The sequence below is a fragment of the Eimeria maxima genome, genomic scaffold (genome assembly GCF_000499605.1).
Source record: "Eimeria maxima Weybridge genomic scaffold, Emw_scaff569, whole genome shotgun sequence".
Taxonomy (NCBI): Eukaryota; Apicomplexa; class Conoidasida; order Eucoccidiorida; family Eimeriidae; genus Eimeria; species Eimeria maxima.
In genome coordinates this window covers 1-12,500 of record NW_013563897.1, presented here as the reverse complement: position 1 = coordinate 12,500, position 12,500 = coordinate 1, and the positions used below count along the sequence as shown (strand labels likewise).

The 12,500-nt window shown below is 50.9% G+C and overlaps 1 protein-coding gene across 1 annotated transcript; it reads right to left on the bottom strand.

Moving 5' to 3' along the window:
- Positions 1-3,706: 3,706 nt before the first annotated feature.
- Positions 3,707-9,898, bottom strand: EMWEY_00037710 (hypothetical protein, conserved; the record flags this gene model as incomplete). Its single annotated transcript, XM_013478654.1, has 6 exons — positions 3,707-4,374; positions 4,494-4,982; positions 5,136-7,119; positions 7,238-7,914; positions 8,105-8,252; positions 8,537-9,898. The coding sequence occupies 6 exons, from the start codon at positions 9,896-9,898 to the stop codon at positions 3,707-3,709; spliced, it is 5,328 nt and encodes a 1,775-aa protein (XP_013334108.1).
- Between the last annotated feature and the right edge of the window lie 2,602 nt (positions 9,899-12,500).

Below are 12,500 nucleotides of genomic sequence, written 5' to 3'. Positions count from 1 at the left end.
GTAGATTTGTATAAGGAGTAAAGTAGAATAAAAATACAAATATAATAGAGAAAAAAGAGACGAATAAAATAAGTAATAAATAAATAAAAGTTAATTAACTAAATAAAAGAAAAAAAAGAATAAAAAAAAACGTACATCTATAATTCCTGCATTAAGTAGATCTGTATGAGGAGTAAAGAAGAATTTAAATACAGATTTAGTAAATGCAATAGAGACAGCATCATTAAGTATACTTTCCCCCATTAATATAGATATTAAATTTCTTGTTAATAAGCAAGGAGACACTCTGCTGCTGCATGCACTGTCTCCTTCTTCTTCTTCTTCTTGTCTTTGTCCTTGTCCTGCTGCTGCTGCTGTAGGTTGTTGTGGTAGTGCTGCTGCAGTTGCTGCTGATTGAGGGGTGTCTTGAATTGTTGCTAGATCTGGCAAATTGTTGTGATTGTTGTTGTTGCTGCTGTTGCTGTTGCTGTTGCTGTTGCTGTTGCTGCTGCTGCAGTGTCCCCTTTGTTGTCTCCTAAAAGTCCCTTGTCTCCTATCTACAATTCCTATTGCTGCTGGTGTTGCTGTTGCAGCAGCAGCAGCAGCAGTAGCAGGAAAATGTGCATCGATTGGTGTCCCTCCTCCTGCACCACCACCTGCAGTAGCAGTAGCAATAGCTGCTGCAGCTGCAGCAGCTGCAGCAGCAGTATCTGCTGCTGGGTGTCTGCTGTCTCCTCTAGCAGCAGCAAATCTTGGTGAATTAATAAGAGATATAACAGCAACAGTATCCGTAGCAGAGATAAGAGAAGAAAAAGACCATAAAAATGCATTAATTCTTTGTGGTGGTCCATTAAGACCTAAATTAAATAAAGAAAAATGTATAAAAGAGAGACAAATATACAAAAAAAATGTTGTTATTATTGTCCCCCCTATAGAGAAAAATATTATTAATCCCTTATTTATTAATAAATTATATTTATTTATATTTAATGATGCATTTAATATTATTGGAGGTAATAATACTAAATAAAAAAATTGAGGGTCAAAATATATACCAGATAAATTGCTGCTGCTGCTGCTGCTGCTGCTGCTGCTGCTGCTGCTGCTAATGCTGCTGCTGCTGCTGCTTAATGCTGATGATGGCATTATGTCTCCTCCTTTTATAGAAGGAGGATGTGATGATTGTTGAGAATAAAATGGTAAAAAAGAGACTGTACCTCCATCCTCTCCAGTCAAGCTGCTGCTGCTGCTGCTGCTGCTGCTGCTGCTGCTGCTGCTTAGGTGTACATACACCCGAATAATTATACCAAATGCAGCACCAACAAGCATAGCACCAGCATTATCAGGAATTATTTGTATTTGTTTAGTAAAACAAAAATAACCAATAATTAAACATAATAATAAACAAGAAGATAAAAATAATAAATTTAATGTACTAAATGCAGATACACCATGATTATTATTATTATTATTATTATTATTGCTGCTGCTGCTGCTGCTGCAACCTTTATTTATATATACTATCTTCCTGCTGCTGCTGCTGCTGCTGCTGCTGCTGCTTATTCTGGCGGTTGTTGTAGTTGTGTTGCTGCTGCTGCGGTTGGTGGTGGTGGGGTTAGAGGGATAACCAAATATACTTCCTATTGTTGATGTAGGTGCTGCTGCTGCTGCTGATGGTTTTGCTGCTGCTGCTGCTGCTGCTGCTGCTGCTCTTTCTCCTTTTGCTGCTGTTGCTGCAGTTGGCTTCTTAGATTCTTCTCCTCCACCAAAAAAGGGTACAGCAAAATGTAACATATTGTTAAAACTAAGGGGGCCCTTAGGGGCCCCTTTGGGGGCCCCTTGGGGGCCCCCAGAGGAAGAAGACCCTTCTGCTGCTGCTGCTCCTGCTGCAGGAGCAGCAGCAGCAGGAACTTGCTGCTGCTGCTTTCCTTCAGATCCCCAAAAGGGGAAGGCAGGGAAACCAACTGCCTCTGAAGGAGATAAAAGAAAAACAGATAATGCTGCTGCTGCTGCTGCTGCTGCTACTGCTGCTGCTGCTGCTGCTGCTGGACGCCTCATCCTAGCAACAGGGTGTTATGCTGCAGCAAGTAGACTCTTATAACAGCAGCAAAAAAAGCTGCTGCTGCTGCTGTTGCTGCAGTTGCTGCTGTTACTCCTATTGTCACTGCTGTTACAGCTGTTACTGCTGCTGCTGCTGCTGTTAGAACAGCAGCAGCAGCAGCAGCAGCAGCAGCAAGTCTGCTGTATGTAGATGAGTGTGTGTGTGTCTCCGCGTTGCGGATGACAAATGCTGCTAACAGCTTAGGCCCATTTGAAGCTGCCGAGACACCCGACTGCAGCAGCAGCAGCAGCAGCAACAGCAGCAGCAGCAGCAGCACGAGATCTAGAGGCGCAACAAGGGGTAAAAAGGGACAGTTAAATGGGGATCGGATCCCCAATTGTCTCCATAGAAAAGGAGACAGGAGATTTCTATATAGGAGACCCCACAAAAGGATTATAAATAAATGTGTTGCTGCTGATGGTCGCAGCAGCAGCAGCAGCAGCAGCAGCAGCAGCAGGCCGTTGTTGTTTGTTGCTGTATTTGCTGCTGCTGCTGCTGCTGCATGCATGCATTTACTATTCTTTTTTCTTTATTTTGTCTCTTTTATACAACAAATTAAGAAGATATACACTATAAAAAATAACAGCTTTCGGGTGTATAGGCAGCTCCTGCTGCTGCTGTTGCTGCTGCTCGAGCGAGACCACAGCCGCCTCGCCTGCTGCTGTTGCAGCAGCAGCAGCAGCAGCAGCAGGTTATATGACTCTTTTCTTTCTTTTATTTACCTTTTTATTAAATATAATATAAATAAATAAATAAATATAAATAAATTATTTTTTATTTTTATTAAATTTCCTTTTTTTCCCTTAATAAATAACTCCTCCCTCCTCTGTCTCGCCGCCTCTGCTGCTGCTGCTGCTGTTGCTGCTGCTGCTGCTGCTGTTGGGCCCCCCATGCGTATTGTTTCTTTTCCTTTTCTTCCCTTAATAATTAATTAATTTATTTCTTTTTTATTCTTCTTTTTATTTATATAAATAATACCTAATTAATTAGGTAAATATCCTTTATTTCCTCCTCCTCTGTATACACCGTAATAATATACGTATATATATGTATATGTATATATGTATACGTATAAGAATATATGTATATATATATTTATACATAAATATATATTTATTTTTCTTTATTTATTTATTTATTTATTTATTTATTTACTTTTCTTTACCTCTCTATATATTTAATAATATAAATAATTTATTTATTTATTTACTTTTCTTCTTTTTTCCTTAATTATCCTTATTTATTTATTATTATCCCTTTATTGTCTCCTTGCTCCTAAACCCTAAACCCTAAACCCTAAACCCTAAACACTAAAAACTAAACCCTAAACCCTCTAAACCCTAAACCCTAAACACTAAACCCTAAACCCTAAACACTAAACCCTAAACCCTAAACCCTAAAAGGAGCAACAAAGGGTAATAAAGGAGAAAAAGAGACACCTAAAAAGAGAGACACTTACAAGAGAAGAAGAAGAAAGAAAAGGAGACACTAAAATAAACAACCGTCAACTGCACACATATCCCTTTGCCTTCTGTAGCAAAAGAGTCTTATCTGCTGCTCCTGCTGCTGCTGCTGCTGCTGCTGCTGCAGCAGCTGCAGCAGCAGCAGCAGGTGAGGAGGAGGTGGCTACGGGTCCTCCGCATCACCTGCACCAGAGGCAAATCGCTGCGAGCGTCTTACGCCTCCAGGGGAGGAGGGGCGCTGGGATCCGCCTCCCTTGGAGACGATCCCCGATCCCCGGGAGACGATCCCAGCACCTCTAGAGACGATCCCCGATCCCCTGGAGACGATCCCCGATCCCCGGGGGGCCCCCCCTACTCCCCTAAGGCGAGGCCGTCCTCTTACACCACGACGAGCAATGGGCCCCACAACTGTACCCTTTTCTGTATACTCTAAGCTGCTGCAACGACGGAGGCCCCCATCTACTGCTGCTGCTGCTGCTGTTGCTGCTGCTACCACAAGACTGCTGCTTCTGTTAATACTGCTGCTGTTGGCGTTAGTGCTGTTGCTGCTGCTGCTGTTGGTGCTGCTACTGTTAATACTGCTGCTGTTGCTGCTGTTGCTGCTGCTGCTACTGTCCGTACTACTACTACTGCTGCTGCTGCCATCTGTGTTGCAGCTGCTACTGCTGCTGTAGCTACTTGTGCCATCTGTGCTGCTGCTGCTACTGCTGTCTGTACCACTACTACTGCAACTGCTGCTGCTGCTGCTGCTGTCTCTGGTGTCTCCTGCATCGCTAGGCCTGCGGCTGCTCCCCCCACGCCGTCGTCTCCCTGCGCCCCCTCGGCTAAACCCTGCAGCAAACATGCATGCACACATATACCCTGCCGCTGCTGCTGTTGCTGTCGCTTCTGCTGCTGCTGCTGCTGTTGCTGCTGCTGCTGCTGCTGTTCGTTTATACTGGTGTAGTTACCTGAGGGGAGACCATCAGAGCCACGACTCCATCGCTTCTCAATTGCGTCGCCTTCTGCTGCTGCTGTTGCTGCTGCTGCTGTTGCTGCTGTTGCTGCTGCTGCTGTTGCTGCTTGTGTTTCTGCTTCCCCTGCTGCTGTTGCTGCTCCATCGGGGATGGTTTCTGTTGCGGGAGGTGCAGTAGCGCTTGGGGGCCCCCCAGGAGGGTCAGGGGCCCCCAAGGAATCAACAGTGGGGCCCCCAAGGGTACTACTGGCTGGTGCTGTTTGCTGCCTCTTAAGGGTATCCATAGAAGACATGCTGCTAAATGGTACCCTGTTGCTGTTACTGCTGCTGCTGCTGCTGTCGCTGCTGCTGCTGCTGGTGCTGCTGGCATCAATCCATGCTGCCTCTGAGTGTGCATGCTCTGTATTGTTCGCCATTTGTGCAGCAGCAGAAGCAGCAGAGCCTGCAGCAGCAGGGGCACTAGCAGCAGCAGGAGCAGCAGCACCTGCCGCAGCAGGACCAGCAGCAGCAGCAGGCTGCGAACTATTCCAATTAGGGGGGGCCCACATACCAAACCCTAATATAGGGGCCTCCCCTGCAAGACGAGGAGACACCCTAAGGGGGGCCCCAGGGGGCCTCCCTCTCCGTGCCCTCTTACTCCCCCCCCTCCATCTTCCTCTTCCTATTCCCCTGTCTCCTTTTATCTCTCCTCCTCCTCCTGCTGCTGTTGCTGCTGCTGTATCTGCTTGTGTATCTGCTGATGACGTATCTCCTGCAGCAGCGCCTGCTGCTGTAGTATCTCCTGCTGCTGCTGCTGCTGCTGCTCCTGTTGTTGCTGCTGCTGCTGCTTCAGGCTCATCATCAGCACGACCAGGTGTCCCCTCACCTCTTTTACGGCGACGGTTATCAGCCTCTTTTGCTGCTGCTGCTGCTGCTGCTGCTTCTGCTGCATCTGTTGCTGATGCTTCTGTTGCTGCGGTTCCTTCTGTTGCTGCGTCGGCTGCTGCTGCTGCTGCTGCTCTTTCTGGGGTTCCTGTTGCTGTTGCTGCCTGTGCTGCACCTGCTGCTGCTTGGGTGTTTTGTGTGTCCCCTGTTCCCTTGGCTACTGCAGCTGTTGCTGTTGCTGCTGCCTTCTCAGCAGCAGCAGCAGCCTTGTCAGCAGCAGCAGCACGAAGGGACGCTCCCGTGTCTGCTGTTGCTGTTGCTACAGCTGAGGATACAGCAGGAGCACGACGAGCAGCAGCAAGTAGCCGCGGCACCTTAGGAGATGCTTTTGCTGCTGCTGGCTGCAGCCTAGCCTTCTCCTGCTGCTGCTGCTGCTTGTCCTGCTGCTGCTGCTGAGGCTGTTTGTCATGCTGCTGCTGCGGCTGCTTGTCCTGCTGCTGCTGAGATTGCTTGTCCTGCTGCTGCTGCTGCTGCTTTCGTTGCTGTTGCTGCTGCTGGTCCTGCTGCTGCTGACGAGTGCTCTGGCCCTGTGTACTTGGGCCCTGTTCGTCCTCTGAGCTGGAGCCGCTGCTGCTGCTGCTACTACTGCTGCTGCTGCTGCTCGTGAGGAGACGGCGCAGCCGTTTGCGGGGTAGCTGCTTCTGAGCAACAGCAGCAGCAGCAGCAGGAGTAGCAGCAGATTGGTGCTGCTGCAGCGCAGGGCGCGATAGAGAAGACTTTGCTGCAGGACGGCTTAATGCCCCTGCTGCTGTTTTGCTGGGGGTTCCTGCTGCTGCTGCAGAAGTGTCAGCAGCAGCAGCAACAATATCGACGTTGCTGCTGCTGTTGCTGCTGCTGCGGTCCGCCACAGCAGCATTTGCTGCGGAGATCAACTTGACTGGAGGCTCTCCTGCTGCAGCAGCAGCAGCAGCTTTAGACTGGTGCTGCGTCGAGGCTCTGCTGCTGCTGCTGCTGCTAGACACACCAGCTGCTGCTACCGGTGTTGCAGCAGAGAGACTCGGCTTCTTTCCTGCTGCTGCAGCTTCTGCTGCTGCTGCTGCTGCTGGCTTAAAGCTACGCGTAGCACTAACAACAGCCTCGGCAAAGGCAGGAGGAAGACCCTCGGTGTCCTGCAGCGGCCTGTTAGCAGCAGCAGCTGTTGCTGCTGTTGCTGTTGCTGCTGCTGCTGCACCAGGGGGTGGCGGTAAACGAATGGCCGCAGGGAGTAAACGCAGTGCGGAGACCGCGTTGCGTTGTTGTTGCTGTTGCTGCTGTGGCTGCTGCTGCTGTAGCTGCTGCTGGTGCTGTTGCTGCTGCTGCTGCTGCTGAGTATTAACTGCGAGCAGCAGCGCGAGCACAGCCCCACCATCAGGGGATTTAAATCGGCAAGACACAGCAGCATGCTGCAGCGCTGCATCCATACACCCGAACTGCAGCATGCAGCAGCAGGAGTCTGCAGCAACAGCAGCAACTGCACGCAGCTGTGGGGCCACCTGCTGCAGCAGCGGGAGATCTTCTTCTGTTGTGTATGGTAGTATTGCTGAGACAGGGGGCCCACTCTTCTTCTTTTGCTGCTGCTGCTGTTGCTGTTGCTGCTGCTGCCGCTGCCGCTGCTGCAGTGCATGCAAATCGTTAGGAGAAAATGTTGCTGCTGCTGCCTCGCAAAACCCACGAAGGCCTGTTGGGTCAGGCAGCATTACTAGCGTAAATCCGTACACCTGCAGCAGGAGCAGCAGCAGCAGCAACAGCAAGTACAGCATACAGCAGCAGCAGAAACAAAAGGGGGCGACAGCAGCAGCAGCAACAGGAGCAGCAGCAGCAGCAGCAGCAGCTAACCATGCATTCTCCTGACGAGAAGACAAGCCATAGACGTTTTGCTGCTTCTTCGTTTTCTGTTTGCAGCAGCAAAACAGCAGGCATGCTGTTGGTGGGTGCTGCTGCTGCTGCTGCACCGGGTGCAACAGCAGCAGCAGCAACAGCAGCAGCAGTAGGCTGACGTATAGCAGCAGGAGGCAAAGAATTAAGAGCTGTGGTGTCTGTACCAAAGAGAAGAGACACCTGTTGTATACCAAGGGCTTGCTGCAGCAGCTGCTGCTGCCGTGTCCCCATACTGCTGCTGCTGCTGCTGCTGCTGCTTGCTGCTGCAGATGAGGAGACAAAAGTGTCTCCTCCGCTACTGTCTCCTAATAGCTGCTGCTGCTGCTGCTGCTGCTGTCCCCCAGGAGACAACTCAAAGAGATCAGCTAATTCATCAGTAGGAGACAGCGGAGGACACAGAGAGGAGACACAACTCGCTAGCTTCTGTTGCTGCTGCTGGCTGCTGCTGCTGCTGCTGCTGGTGTCGCCTATAAGAGTCCCTCCTCTACTATCACGACTAAGAAGTGTCTCCTCCTGTACTGTCTCCTCTGGATACGACGATCCCAGGGCTCGTATCCAACACCCCACAACTACTGCAGCAGCCTGTGCTGTATTTACATCCTCAGGTAAACCTATTACGCATACCCTATTCGCTCCTGCAGCAGCAGCAGCAGCAGCAGCAGCAGCAGCAGCAGCAGCAGCAGCAGCAACACACACATATATAGACATGTTGTTCCTGCTGATGGGGATAGGAGAGTACACGGAATGATATTTCTAACCCTAAACCCTAAACCCTCAAACCCTAAACCCTAGAAACCCTAAACCCTAAACCCTAAACCCTCGTACCTGTGATCCATGGTTCTTCTTCTGGTGCTAATCTATCAATAAGAAGAAAGGGTTTAATCCTTTCTATAGGGAGTCTCCATGCTGCTCGTAAACCCTCAGAAGGAATTATACACCAATTGTCTCCTCCTTCCCCACAATCGTATATATCCTGCAGCAGCAGCAGCAGCAGCAGCAACAGCAGCAACAGCAACAGCAGATGCAGCAAATGCACAAGCATGCATGCATGCATGCATGCATGCATGCAGGGTTATGCTTATGTAGGGACAGCAAAAAGAAGCAGCAGACAGCAGCAGCAAGGGAGATATGTATGGTGCTACTAACAGCAGATGCAGCTATACAGTTCCTGCAGCAGCACTAAATACAACAACAGCAGCAGCAGCAACAGCAGCAGCAGCAGCAGCAACAGCAGCAACAGCAGCAGCAGCAAATTACATCAAGAGGTAAGGGACTATCTAGATCTAGATCTTGAGGTCTCATTAAGATTAATGCCCCTTCGTCAAGAGCAAAGGGAGCAGCAGCAGGTCTCCTGCTGTTGTCTCCTTTCTTTGCTGCTGCTGCTGCTGCAGCAGCAGCAGCTGCTGCTGCTGCAGATGCTGCTGCTGCAGTAGCGGCAGATGACGATCGAGCCACACCCGGATGCTGCTGCTGCTGCTGCTGCGGTGGCCGCATCATACGGGAACGGTGGCCTTGCTGCTGCTGCTGCTGCTGCTGCTGCTGCTGCTGCTGCAGACGCGGGTCTCTCTGAGGGTCATAGAAGAAAGAACCTCTGCTGCTGCTGCTGCTGCTGCTGCTGCTGCCGTCAAGGCCCTCCCCTCCTCCTCCTATTCCCGCTATACCCGCGAGCTCATCAGACAGCTCAACGCCCTCTAAGAAAGGCATCGTGCTGCTTGTCCCTTCTGCTGCTGCTGCTGCTGCTGCGGTTCCTGGTCCTGCTGCTGCTGCACTCCCTCGGGTGTTTCCCCAACCGCCACCCATCCAGCCTCCCTCCAACTGCTGCTTCTGCTGCTGCTGCTGTTGCTGCTGCTGCTGCTGCATATACAGCCTGCTGCTGCTCGAGTCTCTTCTATCAACTACAGGGGGATAAGAGCCGCCCCTATAAGTCCCTCCACCAGGCATATTATAGTGACGCTGCTGCTGCTGCTGCTGCTGTTGTTGCTGCTGCTGGCGCTGCTGCGAATGCATAGACTGTTGATAGTTCTGGTGCTGCGGCTGCTGCAGAGCCGCAGCAGCAGCAGCTGCTGCGGCAGCGGCAGCAGCAGCAGCAGAAGCTACAGGTGCAGTGTTCTGCCGCTCTATCCCCATAGAAAGAGGAGCAGTGCTGCTGCTGCTATCTTGCCAAGACCGTTGCTGCTGCAGCTGCTGCTGCTGTTGCTGCAGCTGCTGCAGCGGTACACCAGCCTTGGGGGGCCCCCTAGGGCCCCCCTCAGATACACCTCGGCCTATGTTGATGCTGCTGTAGCTGCGGTGGTACCCAAGAGAGTCTCCTGGCTGTCTGTATGGTGGGGGGCCCTTGTTGCTGTTTGCTGCTACTGCAGCAGCAGCTGCTGCCGCCGCCGCCGCAGCAGCAGCAGCGGAAGCAGCAGCTGCTGCTGCTGGCTGTTGCTGCTGCTGCTGCTGCATGCCTGGCCATACAGGAGGCTGCACAGGAGGAGACACAAATGAAGGGGCTGGCATAAGACGCGAATGCGACCAGTGGAGTTGCTGCTGCTGTTGCTGCTGCTGCTGCTGCTGCTGTCTGTACACATCAGCATAGTCAGCAGGAGGCCCAAGGGGCCCCCTGTGGCGATCCCCCATGTGCCGCTGCAGATCAGGGGCACCCGGGGGGCCCCTAGGTCCTAGACCTTGAGGGGGAGGCCCCGGAGGTAGCTGGTGCTGCTGTTGCTGCTGCTGCTGCATTTTGCTGCAACCTAGCTGCTGCTGCTACTGCTGCTGCTGTCGCTGCGCGGGGAGGCCCTCCAGCAAGCCCTGGCCGGAACTGTACCATTGACAAAAGGCGCTGCTGCTTCTGCTGCTCTCTAGGCTGTATATATGCTACCTCTGCAGCAGCCGTAACTGCTGCTGCTGCCGCTGCTGCTGCTGCTGCAGTCGTAGGAGGCAGCCAGAGGCCCCGGGCGCCCCTGCGTGTTGCTGCGGAGAGACAGCTGCTAGTAGAAAGAGAGAAAGCAGCAAAAGGAAGTCTTTTGGTGTCAGCAATAGCTGCAGCAGCTGCTGTTGCATGTAGCCGCTGCCGCAGCAGCAGCGGCTGCTGCTGCAGCTGCATGCGGGGCTGGTGTTGCTGCTGCTGCCCTAGGTATAAGGGGACCTTCTGCCGCTGCTGCTGCTGTGATGGACTAAGAAGGGTTGTCCTTTAGAAGATGTATAATTAATTTTATTGTTTTAGCTGCAACAGAAGCAACACAGCAGCAGCTGCTCCCGCTGCAGCAGCAGCAGCAGCAGCAGCAGCAGTATGTATGGCGGTCTCAGGGGGTCACTCCCCCCTGTACATACACCTCAACACACCTGTTAGGGGCAGGGGCCCCCATCTCTCCTTTTAAGGGGCCCCTTGCTGCTGTTACTAGTCTATCCATGTTGTTATTGCTTCCTTAGGGTTTAGGGTTTAGGGTTTAGGGTTTAGGGTTTGGCGATCCGTGCGGAGGGATTGCCATGAGGTGACAGCTACTTCCTTGGTACCAGCAGTATGCGGTGTGTCCCCTGGAGCAACTAGATACATCCGCAGCAGCAGCAGCAGCAGCAGCAGCAGCAGCAGCAGCGGCGGCAAGATAATCCTATTCAGCAGCAGCAGCAGCAGCAGCAGCAGCAGCAGCGGGTAATTAATTTATTTTGTTAGATTTATAATAGACATCATTAGTACGTGATGAGCGATTCATTGGGGAAGGGGAGCTCATTAACAGCTGCAGGAGCAGCTGCAGCAGCAGCAGCAGCAGCAACAGCAGCAGCAGCAGCAGCAGCAGGAGAAGGAGAAGATGATGTATATATAGAGTTATCTGAATGTGATACAGACACTGAGGTGTCTCTGCTGCTGCAGCGCATGCAGCAGCATCGTCAGTATTTGCTGCAGCAAGGAGTAATAAAAAAGCAGCGTCGTTCTTGTTCATCTTATACCCCTCCTGTTCCTTCTCCTGCTGCTCCTGCTCCTGCTCCTGCTGCTGCTCCTGCTCCTGCTGCTGCTGCTGCTGCTGGAGGCTTCGCTCCTATAGATGTGGGGTGGGTGCTGGGATCGGATCCCAAGAGGGGATACGACTCCCTTACGAAGGACGAGAAGGCGGCATTCCTTTCTCTTAAACATTTCCGTCTCTCTTCCTCGTAAGCAGCTCCTGCTGCTGCTGCTCCTGCTGCTGGTGCTGGTGTTGTTGTCTCCTTGTCCGTCTCCTGTCTCTGCAGCAGCAGCAACAGCAGCAACAGCAGCAGCAACAACAGGAATCTGTGTCCTTTATATAGTCATCAGTGTGTGTGTATATATGTATATGTCTCCTTATCCCCTTCCTCCTCTTAATGTCCCCTTCCTGCTGCTATTGCTGCTGCTGCTGCTGTTGCTGCTGCTGCTGTTGCTGCTGCTGCTGCTGCTGCTACTGCTGCTGCTGCTGCTGCTGTTGCTGCTGCTGCTGCTGCTGCTGCTGCTGCAGTACATGTTTATTAGGAAAAGAGAGACAGAATGGATCTGTCCCCTTATGGAGGTTATCTAACCTAACAGGAGAGTATAGGATACCCGCTAATGTATTAGGGCCCGGTACCCTTAAGGTACCACCAGGATTCAGGTACTCTCTCCTTTTTTTTTTTTTTGTCTCCTTTTGTCTACTCTACTGTCTCCTTTTATTGTGTCTCCTTATGTGTCTCCTTATGTGTCTCCTTATGTGTCTCCTTATGTGTCTCTTTTTGTCTCTTTTTGTCTCTTTTTGTCTCTTTTTGTCTCTTTTTGTCTCCTTTTGTCTCCTGGTATAAGGGCCAGGGACACATAAGGTACCACCAGGATTTAGATACTGTCTCCTTTTGTCTCCTCTACTGTCTCCTCTGCTGTCTCCTATTGTCTCCTCTGCTGTCTCCTCTGCTGTCTCCTATTGTCTCCTCTACTGTCTCCTCTGCTGTCTCCTTTTGTCTCCTTATGTGTCTCCTTATGTGTCTCCTTTATTTATTAATATATGTCTCCTTTAATCCCTACTGCTGCAGCAGCTGCACCTACTACTGCTGCTGCTGCTGCACCTACTGCTGCTACTTATACTGCTGCTGTTGCTGCTGCTGCTGCTGCTGCTGCTGCTGCTGCTGCTGTGTCTCCTTTTTTTTATACATAATAGGATCAATTGATGGGTTTATATTATGATGTTTCTCCTCTAATAATATAAAACTGTCTCCTTTATTAATAATAATAAATAAATAAGTGTCTCCTTTTTATATAAACTGT